The sequence below is a fragment of the Balaenoptera musculus genome, chromosome 1 (assembly GCF_009873245.2).
Source record: "Balaenoptera musculus isolate JJ_BM4_2016_0621 chromosome 1, mBalMus1.pri.v3, whole genome shotgun sequence".
In the NCBI taxonomy this organism is placed as follows: domain Eukaryota; kingdom Metazoa; phylum Chordata; class Mammalia; order Artiodactyla; family Balaenopteridae; genus Balaenoptera; species Balaenoptera musculus.
Genome location: NC_045785.1, coordinates 51,055,439 through 51,075,786, shown reverse-complemented (window position 1 = coordinate 51,075,786; position 20,348 = coordinate 51,055,439). Strand labels below are relative to the sequence as shown.

The following is a 20,348-nucleotide window of genomic DNA, read 5'->3' as shown; positions in this document are numbered from 1 at the left end:
AAAGATGTGGGGTTCAACCCAAGCCCTATTAAATCAGAATCCCTGAAGATGAGGCCATGAGGACTACTGTTATGGAGTATAGGCTTTAGAAGGGCAAATGGGCTTTACCTCCCCACCAATCAGTACGGTTGCCCCAAGAGATTCCAAAGTGAGTACTGTAATCAATTAGTAATGTCTGTCATGGCACAGGAAGTGAGCTTTGCAGCACGTGAGTCATACATTTGAGATCCCTACAGACCTGAGAGATGTGAGTTTGAATCCTGGCTCTGTGCCTTCCTAGACTTTTGACATTGAGAAAGTGAATTAACATCTCTGGCCTCAGATTCTATCAAGTGGGGATAAAATCCATCTATCTAGTAGGGTTGTTGTGAGGATCAAATGAGAAAAAGTATGCAAAACATCTTTCCAGTGCCTAGAAGTATATTCAACGTGCTTAGTAAATGGTTCTGCTATTATTATTGAGGCAAATCTTTCCATGGATACAAGACAGTAAGTAAAAAATCAAATCTCTTTCTATGAAACACTTGGCATCCCTTTTATATTCTATGCCAGGTTATCTCTGTTTTGTAGATGAAGAAACTAAGATACTGTGATAAGTGATTGTTTCAAGATCTGCTGATCTTGACAAATCCAAGTCGTTGTCCAGAAAAGTAAATAAGATCAGTTGGAATGCCTTGCTCAGTTCTCCTTCTACCTGGAAGACATTGCTCTTCTACTACTTTCCATTCCTCTTTGAGGTTGTTTGTTTAAGCCCTTCATCCCCAGCCCCTTCCTTTTTCCAGGGGTATCAGAGTCTAATACGTTCCTAATGGGGGTGGGAGGTAAGGGAAGCATCCTTGTCCTTTTAAAGTAGAGAAAAATTCCATCTGTCTTATGAGAAGGTACCTGTATTTATTTCTCTTTATTCTTTAAACTTTAGATTCAGGAAATAAGAGTACATTACATCAACTACAGTAATTGGAAATAAAAGACACAGTTCTGTTTCTTCTATGACACAGACAATAAAACAATTGTTATTTTTTTAATCTTAAGATAAGTTTTCTGTTTCTGTTTCTATGGACTTGATGTTACTGTTGCTGGAATGACATAGGACAGTCAACAAGCTTTCCTAAAATATTCTTGTATGGTTCAAAAATAAGTATCTCTCAAGAGGCTTCTTGTTGCTAAGTTAAAGACAGACCCACCACTACCATGCCTTTGCATGTTCCAAAGTCTGACTCTAAAAAACATTTTAGTCATGCTACATCTACACCTTTCAGCCAGGGCCTCAAGAAGGTGTTTTCTTTGGGGTGAATCAGTTGAGCCCATAAGTAAAAAATGTACGTAAGAAACATAAGTAAAAGCCAAAAGAGAAAGAAGTCTCTATAAGGAAAATCTGGATTAAAAAAAATTACAAATTAATAATGGATGGAAAAATAGAACTATTCTCGTGTAACCACATTTAGTTCAGATTTCTTATAGGATGTGTGGAAAAGATGGATAGTATATCAGACAGAGAAGTGATCTTCAAGGTACAAATCAGTCTATTAGTTTGCTAGGGCTGCTGTATGAAAATGCCATAAACTGGGTAGCTTAGACCAACAGAAATGTATTGTCTCACAGTTCTGGAGACTAGTCAGCTGAAACCAAGGTGTCGACAGAGCCCTGCTCCTTCTGAGGTGCCCAGGAAGGATCCTTCTGTTCCAGGTCTCTCTCCTTGCCTCTCCCTGTATATGTGTCTGTGTACAGATTTCCTCTTTTCATAAGGGCACCAGTCAGTTGGCTTATAACTCTACTACTCTAGCATGGCCTCATCTTAACTAATTACATCTGCAGTCACCCTATTTCCAAATAAGGTCACATTCTGAGATACTGGGGGTTAGGACGTCAACATATGAATGGGGGGCGGGGTGCACATAACCCATAACAACCGGTCTCCCATTTTACAGATGAGGTGAGACAACTGAGGCCTCAGTGAACTTAAAGTCAGGCCACTTATTAAGAATTAAGACTGGAACAGCACTCCCTCCGTCTTTTTTTAGCTTAGCCTGGACAGTTACTAACAGGAGATGAACGGAAAATACTCAGTGCCTACTTAGAATACATATTTTTCACAAAAAAGATCAAGGTACAGGCTTAAAGAGTAAAACAGGTGTCCCTCAGTTTGTGCCATCATCATTTTCCGCATATATCCCTACACCAGCCTTCCAACCCTGCTCCCTGCCTCTAATCTCATTCTCTCATTCATTCTCTGAATCCTTGTTCCTCAAAGGGTAGTCTATGGACCATCAACATCAACCTCACCTGGGAGTTTGTTAGAAATGCAGACTCTCAGGCCCCTCTCCAGACATACTGAGTCAGAATCTACACTGTTTTCAATTCCCAGGTGAGACCTATGCAACATTAGTGTTTGAGAAGCCCAATTCTCAAGTATAGCTAGCACCATCTTTTTAAAATGCAAATTTAAGGAAGTGCCACCATCACCAACCTCAGATTTGCCTGCCTTCCTCCCCCTGTGGGCTCCCATAGCATTCATAGGGATTATTGCACTCTGACAATTTCCTATGCGTTTCTGTGTTCCCCCCATTTACCTGTAAATTCTATGTGCACAACTGTACTCTCAGCACTGAGTGCAAAGTCTTGTACATATTGAAAGCCTAATAAATGAATTAGAGTACAATAGATGCCAAGAAAAGGAAAGATCTAGAAAGACAATTCTTAGTGCTTTAAATCCAAGTCTAAAGGCCCATGTTGCTAAAATAGCATGAAGATATTACTATGGAACCCTGATGAGTCATCTGATAGCTGATCCAGAAGAACATATGCCAGTTGACTTGAGACAAATACCTCATTTTCTAAAAGGAGATAAAAGTTGGTAATGAAATCACAGAACTTGAGGCTTGTGGACAACCCCTGGCAAAATTGCAGGCCAAAGAATTAAATATATTAGATGTGAGAACAAAACACAAAGGTGATGGTCACTAAGGGTTGGTGCATGTTGACTAAAAAACAGAGCATGCTAAACTGACTGCATTCTCTTTATTGATGAGGTTACTGCAGTGCAGATGAAGGGAATCATAAAGCACAGTATTGGTTAATTTCAGTGAGTGATTAGGCACATTTTTCTCACAAAGTCTTGAAATAAGGCAGAGAATTCTGGACTGAATAGTATTAAGATAGGCGACATACTAACCTGGTTGTGACTGAACAATGGATGTAAACACAATGTGTTGCAGGTGGAGAGGTTGAGAGGATTTATGTGTGACCCTGTTCTTAGTCAACATTTTTTGAAATCCCCAACTGAAGGAAGATAGACAAATCACTTTAGTAAACAGATAAGTAGTAGAATGCTGGGAAGACTTGGCAGGAAAATGAGCGAAAACCAGCAAGATAAAATCAAGAGAAATATATGTAAAGTATGTCTTTAGATAAGGGTACATGTAAGTGATTGTATAGAATAAATGTTTGGGTTTTACTTACTGTGAAGTAATAGAATACATACTGGTCTCTGGGAATTCCCTGGCAGTCCACTAGTTAGGACTCCGTGCCTTCACTGCCAAGGGCCCGGGTTCGATTCCTGGTTGAGGAACTAAGATCCCGAAAGCTGTGCGGTGCAGCCGAAAAAATAAAAAATGAAAAAAAATTTTAAATTTAAAAAAAGAATACATACTGGTCTCTGCTCCCACCCAGTTCCTGGCATGGAGCTCCTAAAACTCTCACAATTTCCTAAGAGATAAGAGCACTAGGAGTATCATTTGTTCTACTATTTAATCTTTGACCCTGGTTCCTGACACAAAGCTCCTAAAGCCCTAAGAATTTCCTGAGTGATAAGGTGTCTTTTGTTCTAATGAGGATACTCTTGGTGGGATCCTGGGTGGCTCCAGGATGGAAGTTGGTCACGAGAAAGACCAAGCCATGATTAAAAGCTTGGAACTTTCAGCCCCTGACACCACCCTATCCTCCTAGAGGTAAGCGAAGCTGGAGACTGAGTGAATGATTGATCATAACTACATGATGAAGCCTCCTAAAAATCCCAAAGGTATGGGGTTCAGAGAGCGTCTAGGCTGCTGAACACATCTGTGTGCTGGGAGGGTGTTATACTATGTTAGAATGCATGGAAGTTCCATGCCCTTCCTCACATACTTTGCCCTCTGCATCTCTTCCATCTGGCTGTCCCTGAGTTGTATCCTTTTACAGTAAACCAGTCATCTAGCAAGTAGATGGTTTTCCTGAGCTCTGTGAGGCACTCTGGCAAATTCATCAAACCTGAGGAGGGAATTGTGGGAACCCTAATTTATAGCCACCCTGTCAGAAACATAGGTAACAACCTGGACTTGTGACTGACACCTGAAGGGGGCAGGGCAGTCTTGTGTGACTGAGCCCTTAACCTATGGCATCAGTGCTAACTCCAGGTAGATAGTGTCAGAACGGAATTGAAATGTAGGACCCTCAGCTGATGTCAAAGAACTGCTTGGAGTGGGGAAAACCCACACATATTTGATGACCAGTAGTGTGTGGTAGTAGTAGAGAGTAGAGCGGAGGATAAAATGGAGGGTTTTCCCCTGTACACTTGTGTTTAAGCTCAGCATGAGCCAAAGGTGTCCAGATAGAGGAATGGGGGGTGGGGCAGGAGGCAGGCAACATACTCAGAACTAGACCTGTCACCTGGAAGTACTATTCTTCATCCCGGATGCCACATTTTAGGAGGGATCCTGGCACACTAAAGGTGCAAGCACTAAAGGAGTGGCATTATGGAAGCTCCAGGGTGTGACATGTGGCCTAGGGGAACATTTATAGAATCTGGGAATTGAGTTGTTAAATAAAAGAGGAATTGGGTCACTTTCAAGAAACCCCTGTGAGTAGAGATGCTTCTGGTGAATAAAGTTGGACTCTATAGTTCCTTCCCATGCCAAGAATCAATGACCCAAAGCATTTTATTCCAGTTACATTGCTATTGGTATAGGATTGATAAGCACAGGGGAAGCTGACTCCGAGTTTTTATGGGAAAGAATAGCAAATATTTGTAATAATGTACATTGATGTTTAGAGCCAATAAATACAAAATTCTTTATTTTTCCACATGACTCTCATGGAGCCCATATTCTGTCATTTTTTAATCCCTCAAAGCCCTTCGCATTAATACAATATTTTTGAGTTTCTTGAATTCTTTTAAAGTGTTAATGTTAACAGTTTTAGAAATTAATGCATATATGGAATTGACATCCTTTCAGTTAACAAACATTAATTGAGTACTTGCTGAGTGTCAAGCCTTAGGAACAGAGCAGGTTACCTAAAATTCTAGTGATGGGAGACATACAACAAATAGGTAAACAATGACCATTCGAGTGAGGATAGTGCAATGAGGAAAAATAGAGGAGGTCATAAGGGTATATGGAATCACAAGGGATGTTCCCAGAAGGCCTCTCTAAGCAAATGGCATTTAACTGAGACTGTGTAAAGATGAGTCAGAACTACCCAATGAGACTTATCCATGGTTAGCTAGCAGTGAGCTGGCTAAGACTAGCCCAACTCTATCCCGGTGGGTGTGGCTCACCAGATTCCAACTTTCCATAGAACTAGTAGTTTCTTCTTCCCTCTCCTGCCCCAGAAGAAGAGGCTGCAACTTCCCACAGACCCCAAGTTCTCCAGATATTGGACATTTGGCTTTCCCCAACAACTGCTACAAATAGCACCTAAGTTGAGCATCTGGAGTCTAAGCAGATTTTTTTGGTACTAGGTCGCCTTATGCCTGCTTTTTACAAAGTGCCAAAGTGTCACTTCCCAGGAGCACAGCACCCAGAGATCAGGGCAGCTGCATAGCTGCTGATTTTCCACCCATGGGATTCAGTCTGTACCAAGCGACACCACAGGTGTTCATCACCATCCCCGTGCCTCCACAGTTCTACACAGAGAGTAAACTATGCATATAGCTGAGGAAAGAGCATTCTGGGCAGAGGGCACAGCCAATAGGAAGCCTCTTGGTGTGCTTAATGAGGAGCAAGGAAGCTAGAGTTGGTGGAGCTAGTGAACAAGGGGAGGGGCATAGGAAATGAGATCAGGGAGGCCCTCGGGGCTCAGATCATGGGCCATGTGGTCCCTGATAGGAACTCTGGATTTGTTCTATGTAGAATGGGAAGACATTGGAAAATTGAGAGCAGTGGAGGACACAATCGAATTTATGCTTTCTAAAGGATGGTTCTGGCTGCTGAGTGGAGGATAAACTGGAAGAGGCATGAGTAAAATGAGAGAGACCATTTAGGGAGTCATTATGGTAATCCAGGCAGGAGATGGTAGCAGCAATCAATTATAGTCCCTACATAAAGCCTGGATAAACTTTGTGATTTAAAAATTCAAATACCTACTTATTTTTTTTTAAAGAAATAACTAATTGTAATAATTTATCTTTGTTTATTGTATTTCTTGCTATATAATCTACATATCACCTTACTATCCATGAACTCAATCTCTCCCTAAAACAGAACGATATCAGAGCACAAACAATTGTTTATGTTTTCACAAGTTCAAAGAAATGAAGTAATATGCTAAAAATCATACTTCTCCTATGCCCTTTCCACTGTTTTTTTTCTTTTTTATTAACCTCCTACAATAGGTTTTAAGTTATTATTATTATTCTAGACACTGTGAGAAGTAAAAAGGAGCATAAGATACTGTTTGGGACATATGCCTCCAGCCCAAGACATAGGCATAGAGCTTTAAATTAGAGTATAGGGCTTTATGTGAGTAAATGTCAAATTAATGGTGTAAAAAATAGGTGGCCATTGATCTTAAATCTTGAGACTGTGAGGCAAAAGTTGTTACTTTACCATTTGAAATCCTACACTTCCAAAAATATAATAAATAGTAAAAGGCAAAAACAAAACACTATTTACAACATATATGACAGGAAAAAATTAATCCTCTTAATGTATAAAGAGCACTTACAAATCAATAGGAAAAAGATGATCAGCCCAGTTTCAAAAACTGGCAAAAGATCTAGACAGGCAATTCACAAAAGAAGAAATAAAAATGAACACTAGATATATATGTATGGTTGGGGGAGTGGGGTGGGGAATTAACCTGAGTGGTAATGAAAGAAGTTTAAACAACAGTGAGATATTATTTTCTACCAATCAAATTGGAAATGTTTTTATAATGGAAATACCCAGGTTGACAAGGGTTAAGGAAAAAGAGTACTCAAAAATAAATAAATAAATAAAATAAATTTTAAAAAAATTTTTAAAAATTAAAAAAAAAGAGTACTCATATGCTATTGGTTTTTAGATATACTTATAAAAAGCCTTAAAAGTGTATGTGCTTTGGCATCAAATCACCACCTATGAATCAATTCTGTGGAAATAATTATGGGTGGATGTAATGGTTTGGTTTCAAAAATGTACACAAGCATATACAAGTCTGGGTCCAGTAGGAAACAGATTACATAACTCAAATTAGGAGGATTTGTTTACAAGAGTAAAAGAATTGCAAGATATAGTACAGGAATCATGGGCTAGCAGCTGCAAGGTCTGCAGAGATAGGAAAAGGGGAATGTTATTGAGGTGGAAGCATTCTGTAACTCAGACCACCTGGAGAAAAGTAGTGACCTTTGGGTAAAAGACACAAGTAGCTTGAGGCACTCTTGCAGGGAGAACCAATCTCCTGCCAGGGCCAGAATCAGAAGACATGGGAGCGGACCAGCTGATCAGTCCACAAAGGTCAGCTTCTCAGAGTGGATGAGGACGCAAGGAAGTCGGAGAAAAGGAAAATGTCCAGCAGAGAAGCAATATTTAAACTAGTAAAAATTTGAGAACAGTAAATGTTCCCAAATAATAGAGGACTAGTTAAATAAACTCTTGTATATCTATACAATGAAATACTATCTAGACACTTTAAATGTTCTTGTGGATACATAAACATTGATGCATAAGGTATCCACATTATATTGTCAACTGGAAAAATTTTAAAAGATCACAAAACTGTATAATCCTAGTTTGGTTTAAGAGCAAAACAAAACATAAGTTCTTGTATACGTACAGGGAAACTTTCTATAAAGAGATAACGTAATACCTTGCCACATATAGTTTAACCACTTATAATTTTGAGAAAGCACAGATTTATTTTTATGCAGTACACTTTTTTTAGGACTTTATTTTTAACAGCAGTTTTAAGTTCACAGCAAAATTGAAAGGAAGGTATAGAGACATCCCATATACCTCCTGCCTCCACACATGCGTAGTTTTCCCCATTATCAACATCCCTCACCAGAGTGGTGCATTGGTTATAATTGATGAACCTACACTGACACATCATAATCACCGAAAGTCCATGGTTTACCTTAAGGTTCACTCTTGATGCTGTACATTCTATGGGTTTGGACAAATGTATGATGGCATGCATTCACCATTATAGTATCATACAGAGTATTATTGCCCTATAAATCCTGTGCTCTGCCTATTCATTCTTCCCCTCCTTTCCTATAGTACACTTTTCAAATCCATGGTCTCTTTACATACCACTGATTTAGTTCAATCTAATTAAACAAAACCCCTATAGCAATCATTATTGCTCCTTGTTCCCATAGACCCTGCGGATATATCCAGAACGTGTTACAGAGAGAGGAGAACTGTAGGAGCTCTTCAAGGATCTCAGAGCATGGATGGAAAACCTGGCTCAGAGCTGTGCCTTAAAGCACGGAGATAATTGGTGAAGAGGCCAGGCAGTTGCACAATCATCTTGCTTAGAAACAGGGGAGAATACAAGTGCAAAGAACATTCAATTTCAAGCCTATAATTGAAATTGTTGGCTTTTTGGATTTAAAAACAGCACAGTCTGCACAGCTCCTGGGTATAATTCACCTGAGGACACTTTGATACACCAATGTTTGGGGTTCTTTGGCAGTTTTTTTCTGTAAAATTAAGGAATGTGATTCCAAAGAATTGTGCTTTATCAGAGCAGATTTTAAATATGAATTAATCTTCTTTGTTTTTTTTTTAAAGTGGGTGATTTCTATAACTTGTATTTACTATTATTAGTAAATAACAAGGTGGTGGGAGAGATTACATGAACTCTGTCTTTTTATCTGTTTAAACAGATTTTCCTCAGTTCCTATGAACTGTGAAATGTTGATCCTTCGAACTTTAGTTTTACCTATCAACAAAGAAAGTTTGGGGATCCAAAGGAAAGAGCACCCCTTCTGTACCTGGGTGATGAGAAAGGTATTGATAAAGGAGATAGCACTTTAACTTAGGACTAAAATAAAATTACCATTTGTCACGGGCTGACTGGGAACCCAGGCTCGGTGCTAAATATTTTATACATCTTATCTTGATAAGTATTATTTTTCTAATCTCACAGATGAGAAACTGAAAATTAGAGATGTGAAATAACTTATCAAAATCACACAAGTTATGTTTGGGGTTAGGACTCAAAACCAGGTCTCTTGAACATAGAGCTCACGTCCTTAGCCACTGCCTGAAATTATTTGTACATTTTGCACAACTATGGAAAAGACCTTCCTTTTTCATTGTCTATGCCATTGTTTCTCAAACTTCAGTGTACATAGGAATCATCTGAGGTATTTGATAAGAATGTAAATTTTCTTGTCCTGCTTTCAGAAATTCTGATTTAATAAGTTCAGAGTGACCCAAGTTTCTATCTTATTATCCAGCACCCTGCACAATTCTGACCTGCCTCAGGTGGTCTGAAGTTCAATCACTGTCTTTTTCTCCAAGAACAATCCCTTCATTCTATCTGGAATATTTTCCCACCTCTTACTTTCTCTTTCAACTGCTATCTTATAAATCAATTCCTTCATGGAGTCATTTCCACTCCTCTTAAGCAGATTTGGTTTGACAACCCTCTGTGATTCTATATCTCTTTTTTACATACTCTATTTTTTCAATTATCACATTGTATTATAATTTTCTATTTAAATGTCTGCTTTTCCCACTTAACTGTGAGATCTTTGAAGACAACATAACCTGAAGACAGTGAGTGGATTGGATGCTCGCTGCAACCCTGACTAAGAAGGTAATAATGCATAGCTAAAAAACAAGCAAAATAGAAGAAGACATCCATGGTGTAAATATGCCTAATGCTGTAGAATTGGATTTACGTGTAAAAAGAAGGTTTCAGAAGAGTAGGTATATTGGGATATCATCTTCTGTGAGTTAATTTATCTGAAGAAAATGAAAACACTAATTTGAAAAGATATGTGCATCCCAATGTTCATAGCAGCATTATTTACAGTAACCAAGATATGGAAGCAACCTAAGTGTTCATCAACAGATGAATGGATAAAGAACATTATATATGCAATGGAATATTACTTAGCCATAAAAAAGAATGAAATTTTGCCATTTATGACAACACGGATGGACCTGGATGCTTAGTGAAATAAGTCAGATGGAGAAAAACAAATACTGTATGTTTTCACTTATATGTGGAAGCTAAAGAATAAAACAAATGAATATAACAAGACAGAAAGGGACTCGCAGTTACAGAGAACAGACCAGTGGTTGCCAGAGGGGAGAGGGGTTGGGGGAGGAGCAAATGGGTGAAGGGGACTAAGAGGTACAAACAACTAGGTATAAAACATGTATAAAATGTATAGCACAGGGAATATAGCCAACATTTTATAATAACTTTATATGGAGTAAAATCTATAATGATAGTGAATTACTGTGCTGTACACCAGAAACTAATATAACATTGTGAGTCAACTATACTTCAATTAAAAAAGAAAAGAAAAGGGTGGGGGGAAGTAAATCATACCAAAGAACAACTGGTGATTGAACTGGTTACTAATTTTGCAGCCAAAATGGCCCCAATTTGAGAAACTATTCTTATTCTGTAAAGTAGTATAGTGCAAAATGCCATGAAAAATACACTTTGGTTATTTTCATTATTGTCAGAATGTGGCTCAATGCTATGAAGAGAGTTGTGGGAAACTTTGGAAATAACTTTGAGAATGTTATGAATCCCTTGTCCCTGGGAAGGTACAAACCAAAGCTGAAGGATGGCCACTTGGGTGTTCTGAGAGGGACTTTATAAGCCTAGGTTGGAAGATGGACTAGGTACTTCTATATACATTATTTTTTATTAACATTTTAAAAGAGAATCAAAATCCTGTTGTTTAACAGTAGCCAGTTTGTTTATTATGAGTATGAAGTTGAGGAGAAATGTGGAGGAAGGAGTACACGCTTTGGAGCCATACAGACCTGGGTCTGAGCCCTAGATCTCTACTTATTATCAGTTTATCAATGAGCAATTTACTTAATCTCTCTGATGATTTGTTTTCTCATCTGTACAATGATGATCATAATACCTACTTTTCAGGATTATTAGAATAACATGAAATAATTTATGTGAACTTATACACAGTGGCTGACACATAGAAATAAGCATTTAGGACATGTTAGCTAGCATAATTACAATGACGAAGAAATAATTTGGGCATGGGTTTGGGAATTAATGTACTTTAAAAATCTTTCTGAAGACTAAACATCAATGATAATAGTATATGGATGATGGGCTTCCCTGGTGGCGCAGTGGTTGAGAGTCTGCCTGCCAATGCAGGGGACACGGGTTCGAGCCCTGGTCTGGGAAGATCCCACGTGCCACGGAGCGGCTGGGCCTGTGAGCCACAACTACTGAGCCTGCACGTCTGGAGCCTGTGCTCCGCAACGAGAGGCCGCGATAGTGAGAGGCCTGCGCACCGCGATGAAGAGTGGCCCCCGCTTGCCGCAGCTGGAGAAAGCCCTCGCACAGAAACGAAGACCCAACACAGCCAAAAATAAATATAAAAAATAAATTAAAAAAAAAAAAGACCTAAAGAAGAAATACATGGCGAATATCTTTAAAAAAAAAAAAAAAAAAAAGTATATGGATGGCTCCAGGGAGTAAAAAAAAAAGAAGAGGAAAAAACCCTCACATTTCATCACAACATTTGCTACGTTAGCACAGGCTTTACGTTTCAGCTTCCCCATGGAGTTTGGTGAGATTTTCAGCTGCAGTCCCCTCCCCAGTCCCACTTTATTTTTTATTTTGTTGTTGTCTTTTTAAAAGAGAAGTCTGGTTGTGCTGATTATCTGTTATTACTTCCAAACAAGAACATGCTTTCATTTACTGAAATTAGATCCCCATTCACTGTGTTGGCACACTCCGGGCTGTCTTCTCCAGAGGGTTTGAGGCCTATTAGATGGTACGCAGTTGGAAATTGGCAGCACTGAGTCTCTGCCAAGGCTGGCAGACCTTTAAGATGGCATCTGGTGACCTTTTTGCTGAGCCCCCTGGGTCCTCCATTTGCGAGTTGATGTTCTCAGGAGGGGTGTAATCCAAATCAAATGTGAGATCTGGTGAGATGGAGTTGCATGGGAGGTGGGGCCAGTGTGGGATCTGTACGTTGCTTTGGGCAGAGGATGCTACTAGACACCCTTGCAATGTTTCTTTCTAATCCTGAGACTCTGAGCTCTACAAAAGGGTGGTACTAAAGGGCTGATTTGCAGGAAGAGCCTAGTGTGAGAAAGGGAACAATTGGACAGTTTTCTCCTCATTTATTTATCATCCAGCATTACTGTCATCCTCCCTAATTGCCGTAGTTCCCAGATGACACTACACCCTTCACAGCATCCCTGAGAGCAGCAGCTGAGGTTAGCAGTACATATGAGGAAGCTAGCTGTGTCTTGCTTCCAAGACAGTATTGATGACATTTTTTTCCTTCCTTTGAAATGGCAAATTTCTATTTTCAATACTGCAGGTAGATAGCACACAAGCCTAGAAGAAAGAACTGTGGGTTTGTGAACAACATAACAACAAATGCGTGTTGACGAATTGTGCTAATAGCAGACACATGCCATTTCTCAGCTAGGGAGTCTTTCTCATAATTTTAAAGTGCTATGTATGTTGTTTGTTTTTAATAAAAAGAAAAACAGCTTTTACTTTGAACAGAGTTAACAGGTTATTTTTGATTTTACATCTACTGTGGCTGTTTTAACAGACAAGCAGTCACATTTCACATTTCTCAGGCAATTCTGTCCTGAGACTGCCCACAAAAGGATTTTGAAGGTGATTCAAGCAAAGATGATTCATCCCCCTTGCCTTCATCCAGAAGAGTTAACTGTCTGCCCCATGACCATTTTTGCTTTTTAATCCTGCACTTCCTGCATGCCTCATCCTCTAATTTCTGTTCCTCACATATTCCCTAACTTCCATGGATCCTTTCCTGACTCAGAACAATCAAGGTGCAATCAAGAAGACTTAGACCCTGTGGATGTATCTATGTAGAATTGGAGAAATCGCGTGAACTGTCGGAACCTTAATTTCTTCATCCTAAAATGAAAATAATACGAGGACCTACCTATACGGTTGATCTAAATATTAAATAAAGGAATGTTTGTAAATGGCTATAATGTGGCTGTCATGTAGCTAAATACTCAGTAATACTATTATTTTTGCAACCATTGCAAACCATAGTTACTTATCTTTCTTAGAAACTTCAAATATCACTGATTCTTTGTAACATTCACTTGACATTTATTTATATACCAATTAGGTAGATTTCATATTATTTATGTAAATTTTATGCCAATTTCTTTTAACACTTTATAGAAATATACCTATGTTATACATAAAAGTGCACATGTTATAAGTATACCACTCACTGAATTTTCACAAACCTGATTTACCCTTGCAACAGACATCCAGATCCAGAAACAGAATGGTACCAAAATCCTAGAAGCCCCCCTGATGTTCCCTTCTGGACTTTATACCTCCCCCCAAAGATAACCACTATCCTGACTTCTAGAAGCAAGTTTATACCAGTTGTTAACCTTATTATTTCTGTTATTTTTGGACAGCGAAATGAAATGAAATTTCTTGAGGTCAGGGACCATATGTTAATGTCTTCTCTCATTGCAAGAACTATGTGTTATATATACACTCTTCTTCTAGCATTCCCATCTTGCTGTATTGCCATTTGATTGCACCTGTCTGGCAAAGCCCCAGCCCTGGACGAGCCCCGCTGTCTGCCTTCCTTGCATCTCCACGAGGACTACTGGGCGTGTGCCCTCTCCAGCTGGTGCTGCAAAATCCATGGTCTCCAACCTTCAGTGGTTGCTCAGTTGTGCCCAGCCAACCTTCCTTATTTTTCTGATCAGCTATCTTCCACTCTTTATAGAAGCTATGTCAGGCCGTATGTCCTTAATTCAGACTTCCTACCGCAGCATTTCCTTTCTTGAGACCCAACAGGTAACCATACCTTGTATGTCAAAGAGAAAATTCAAGCTGTCGGCAATTTGGTCAGTCTCCTGTCACCAAACGTTAAAATTTGCCTACATCCTCACCCATCTTCCTACTTCCCCACCCTGAAGTTTCATTTCTATCTCTGTTCTCTGAGAGATCTTACTTTGTCAGGGTTCACCTTATTTAATCAATGATATCCTCTCCTTTTCTTTGGTCAGTTGGCTCTTCATTTATTTTTTTGTTTGTTTATTTATGGCTGCGTTTGGGTCTTCGTTGCTGCACGCGGGCTTTCTCTATTTGTGGTGAGCGGGAGCTGCTCTTCATTGCTATGCGCAGGCTTCTCATTGCCATGGCTTCTCTTGTTGCGGAGCACGGGCTCTAGGCATGCGGGCTTCAGAGGTTTTGGCTCGCGGGCTCTAGAGCACAGGCTCAGTAGTTGTGGCGCACGGGCTTAGTTGCCCCGCGGCATGTGGGATCTTCCCAGACCAGGGATCGAACCCGTGTCCCCTGCATTGGCAGGCAGGTTCCTAACTACTATGCCACCAGGGAAGTCCCAGCTCTTCATTTAAATATATTAAAGTCCCTACTATCTTTAGTTTCTTTTTTATAATTTTGTTTTTTTAATTGAAATATAGTTGATTTACAATGTTGAGCCAATCTCTGCTGTGCAGCAAAGTGACTCAGTGCTACACATAGAGACATGCTTTTTTTTATATTCCTTTCCCTTATGGTTTAGCACAGGATATTGAATATAGTTCCCTGTGCTATATAGTAGGACCTTGTTGTTTATTCATTCTATATACAATAGCTTACATCTGCTAATCCCAAACTCTCGGTCCTTCCCTCCTTCACGCCTCTCCCCCCTTGGCAACCACAAGTCTATTCTCTATGTCTGTGAATCTGTTTCTGTTTTGTAGATATGTTCACTTGTGCCATATTTTAGATTCCATATGTAAGTGATATCATATGGTATTTGTCTTTCTGTTTCTGACTTACTTCACTTAGTATGATAATCTCTAGTTGCATTCATGTTGCTGCAAATGGCATTATTTCATTCTTTTTTAAGAATGAGTAGTATTCCATTGTATATATGTACCACATCTTCTTTATCCATTCTTCTATTGATGGACATTTAGGTTGTTTCCATGTTTTGGCTGTTGTGAATAGTGCTTCTATAAACATAGGGGTGCATGTATCTTGTTGAATTATAGTTTTGTCCAGGTATATACCCAGGAGTGGGGTTGCTGGACCATATGGTAATTCTATTTTTAGTTTTCTGAAGAACCTCCACATTGTTTTCCATAGTGGCTGCACCAACTTACATTCCCACCAACAGTGTAGGAGGGTTCCCTTTTCTCCACACCCTCTCCAGTATTTGTTATTTGTAGACTTTTTAATGATAGCCATTCTGACCAGTGTGAGGTGGTATCTCATTGTAGTTTTGATTTGCATTTCTCTAATAATTAGCGATGTTGAGCATCTTTTCATGTGCCTCCTGACCATCTGTATGTCTTCTTTGGAGGAATGTCTATTAAGGTCTTCTGCCCATTTTTTGATTGGGTTGTTTGTTTTTTTGTTGTAGAGTTGTACGAGCTGTTTGTATATTTTGGAGATAAACATAATAATAACAAAGCCCTATCTGAAATCAACATTGCACTCCAGTCACCACCCCATTGCTCTCCTCTCTTGCAGTCAAAATTCTTCACAGAGTTCTTTATACTTCCTACCTTTAGCTTTTTGTCTCCCCTCTTTCCTCAACCCACTTCACTCTAGCGTCCACCTCTGTTACCTCAGGAAGCTCCCCTTATCAAGATTCCTGAGGACGTACTTATGGCTTAACTCAATGGACACTCTTCAGGACTCATCTTTCTCAGCAGCACATGACACTGTTGACTATGCCCTCTCTCTAGAAACATTCTCTTCACTTTGCTGCCAGACCACACTCTCCTGGTTTTCCTTCCACCTTACTTAGAATTTCTTCCAAATCTCCTATTAGGGCTCTTCCCTCTGTAAATGTAGGTGTTCCTCAGAGTTCTTTCTTAAGCCTTCTTTGCTTCTCATGCTGCTGTGACTAAGAGAATTAATGTAAAAAATATACATACATCAAATCTTGGCCTTATTCAAATAAACAAGTATTGTAGCAATTGTTTTATGCTCAGATAACATAACATGCTTTAAAATGGGTCCTTTCCACTGTGTCAATAACAATAGCTAAAATTTATACAACCATCTAGGCATAAGGCATAGCTATTTTTTTTTAATTTTATTTATTTATTTTTTTAACATCTTTATTGGAGTATAATTGCTTTACAATGGTGTGTTAGTTTCTGCTATATAACAAAGTGAATCAGCTATACATATACATATATCCCCATATCCCCTCCCTCTTGCATCTCCCTCCCACCTTCCCTATCCTGCCCCTCTAGGTGGACACAAAGCACCGAGCTGATCTCTGTGCTATGTGGCTGCTTCCCACTAGCTATCTATTTTACATTTGTTAGGGTATATATGTCCATGCCACTCTCTGACTTCATCCCAGCTTGCCCTTCCCCCTCCCTGTGTTCTCAAGTCCATTCTCTATGTCTGCGTCTTTATTCCTGTCCTGCCCCTAGGTTCTTCAGAACCTTTTTTTTTTCTTTAAGATTCCATATATATGTGTTAGCATAAGGTATTTGTTTTTCTCTTTCTGACTTACTTCACTCTGTATGACAGACTCTAGGTCCATCCACCTCACTACAAATAACTCAATTTCGTTTCTTTTTATGGCTGAGTAATATTCCATTGTATATATGTGCCACATCTTCTTAATCCATTCATCTGTCGATGGACACTTAGGTTGCTTCCATGTCCTGGCTATTGTAAATAGAGCTGCAATGAACATTATGGTACATGCCTCTTTCTGAATTATGGTTTTCTCAGGGTATATGCCCAGTAGTGGCATTGCTGGGTCATATGGTAGTTCTATTTTTAGTTTTTTAAGGAACCTCCATACTGTTCTCCATAGTGGCTGTATCAATTTACATTCCCACCAACAGTGCAAAAGGGTTCCCTTTTCTCCACACCTTCTCCAGCATTTATTGTTTGTAGGTTTTTTGATGATGGCCATTCTGACCGGTGTGAGGTGATACCTCATTGTAGTTTTGATTTGCATTTCTCTAATGATTAGTGATGTTGAGCATCCTATCATGTGTTTGTTGGCAATCTGTATATCTTCTTTGGAGAAATGTCTATTTAGGTCTTCTGCCCATTTTTGGATTGGGTTTTTTGTGTTTTTTTGATATTGAGCTGCATGAGCTGCTTGTAAATTTTGGAGATTAATCCTTTGTCAGTTGCTTCATTTGCAAATATTTTCTCCCATTCTGAGGGTTGTCTTTTTGTCTTGTTTATGGTTTCCTTTACTGTGCAAAAGCTTTTAAGTTTCATTAGGTCCCATTTGTTTATTTTTGTTTTTATTTCCATTACTCTAGGAGGTGGGTCAAAAAGGATCTTGCTGTGATTTATGTCATAGAGTGTTCTGCCTAAGGCATAGCTATTTTTAAATTTATTTTTCCTGATAATAAAATAACATTTCCTCATGTAGGAAATTTAGAATAATAGTTTTATAAGATATAATATGATATAATATAGCATAATGCAATATCCTAACTTCTATTAGGAGATACTTACTGTTTACTTCTGACATATTTCCTTCTAGATATATTATGTACTCTAACACATGAACACATATATATCTATACATGAATTTATAGTTAAGATAATTATATTTTTTCATTTATTTGTATAACTAGACATTTTCTTTTGTCAGTAAAATTATTCATAACTATTTTAATGGCTCCATACATTCTCTCATATGAACATAGAATGAAATACTCAACACATCCATCTATTAAAAAATACTTAGAGTTTAAAATTTTTCTTTTTCTGCATTTTTTCCTTAATATACATTCTTAAAAACTGATTTGCTAGGTCAAAAATTTCAAGTTCCTGACTCTTAACATGTTTAGTCTGGTCATCCACTATAAGAATTATATCTATATATGTGACCATAAACATTTGTTTTTCTTATTTCCAAAGAAGTTTTCTATATTTGAAACAATGCCTTGGGCTTCCCTGGTGGCACAGTGGTTAAGAATCCACCTGCTAATGCAAGGGTCAGGGGACACAGGTTCAAGCCCTGGTCTGGGAAGATCCCACATGCCGCAGAGCAACTAAGCCCATGTGCCACAACTACTGAGCCTGTGCTCTAGAGCCCACAAGCCACAAGTACTGAGCCCGCATGCCACAACTACTGAAGCCTGCGTGCCTAGAGCCCATGCTCCACAACAAGAGAAGCCACCACAATGAGAAGCCTGTGCACCACAATGAAGAGTAGCCCCCGCTCGCTGCAACCAGAAAAAAACCCACGCACAGCAACAAAGACCCAATGCAGCCAAAACTTTAAAAAATAAATAACAATAAAAAAATAGATTAAATTTAAAAAATAAAACAATACCTTGTAATTGTTTTGACTTATGTCTTTAATTATTAAACAAAGTTGAATAATTTTTAGATTTTTGTTTTTTATTTAAATTTCTTTGAGTCATTCCTACAGGTTTTTTTCAATTTTTTCCCCTCTATATTTAATATTAAAATTAAATGGAAGACTACTGAGAGAAAAAGAAGCCTCACAGTGAGGCAATTAAGGAGAGACATAGAGCAGAACTGGCGCTGGCAAACTGCCTTGACTTTCTTCCTTTTCTATTTGCAAACACTGAAAATACCTGTTAGACTTGTAAGTAAAAAAGATATGTGATAACTTTTAGGGTTCATCTTTGACACTGCCATTTCTTACAGTAAGGGTTTTGGAGCAGATGGACAGATTATAAGTATATGGAAGATAAAGCTTGAGAAGAGAATAACATGGTCTCTCTATGGTAAATGATCCCTAGACAAATAACCAACGTTTACTTCTTCATTACGCCATGCTAAGTTACCAATGTTCCCAGCACCATGCTAATACCTTCCTTTTCTTATGCCAGCCTAGTGCAGATGGAGTCTGCCCTGAGTAACAAAGTGCAAAACTGTTTCTTCCCAGCAAGGAGAATGAGAACTGGAAGGCAGAAACTCAAACATTACTCCAGAAATCAGTGACTGGTACTGCAAAGCAGATTAGCAGAGACCCCCCCAGCTTCTACTAATCCCACAGATCATCAAATCAATCATGACCCAGATGATGTGGAAAAGAGCAAGCACCCAGAGAAAAACCAGAAACCAGAGGACAACCAGAAACTCCTAACGGGAGCACTCAGTTGCAGATTTCTGGATGGCAAAGTGAGTAACAAATACCTGAACTTTTCTTGGTAATTGGCTAGGAAAATTCAGAGTTAGGTCGGAAACATAGACTCACACCAACACACACTTCTACTAATGGTAATTAACACATTTTGCATCAGATAGAATTAGAATCATTTTTTTTCATCTGAAAATGAATTTTAAGGTCATTTTGTATATTGCATCTTTGCTGACCACTAACTGAATTGGTCAACCTATTCTATCTGTGACTAACTCAGCGATAGTTATTCAGTGATGTCACCGTACATGCAAGTTTGGGGTGTGCTGGAGGGGGAGGGTTCGTCTGCTTTAATATTACAGGAAAAGATCATTTATATTCAAAATCCAATGAAATATGTCTAGATATCAAAAAATTATCAGCCCTAAACTATCTTGATATAAATATATTATCACTGCACTCTGTTAAGAATCAACCAAACAATCCACAACAAACTAACTTGGTAATGATGAATCTAAATGATTATTAATTTGTAATTAAAAAGCAAGAGTAGCAGCAATTGAAAACTAGACCCAAATCAAGACAAACTAATGATTCATTGGTAACAAGTACCGTTTCCAAAAATTGCTGAAGTTGCAATTAAACAGACATAGAGAGGAGTTTTTCAGTACTGCCAAGCATGAAGTAACAGCCAGATATTTTAGTAGAATACTGAATTAGAGTCTGCAGTAAACTCTAACATAACTATTTTTAGTTTATAATTTTAATAGCCCTTACTAAATCACTCAGATGCTCGCTAGTTTCCAGTCATGAGAATATAAAATCCTGTGGATTTGGGATATTTTGCTCACGAGAACTCTGC

At 38.7% G+C, this 20,348-nt stretch overlaps 1 protein-coding gene across 1 annotated transcript in view; it reads left to right on the top strand.

The window, feature by feature from the left end:
- The window catches only part of C1H1orf87 (chromosome 1 C1orf87 homolog), a 104,890-nt gene that overhangs the window by 4,713 nt on the left and 79,829 nt on the right, over positions 1-20,348 (top strand). The window contains 2 exon segments of the mRNA XM_036857073.1: positions 19,292-19,376; positions 19,378-19,527. Of these exon segments, the coding sequence (XP_036712968.1) occupies positions 19,292-19,376; positions 19,378-19,527 (235 nt within the window).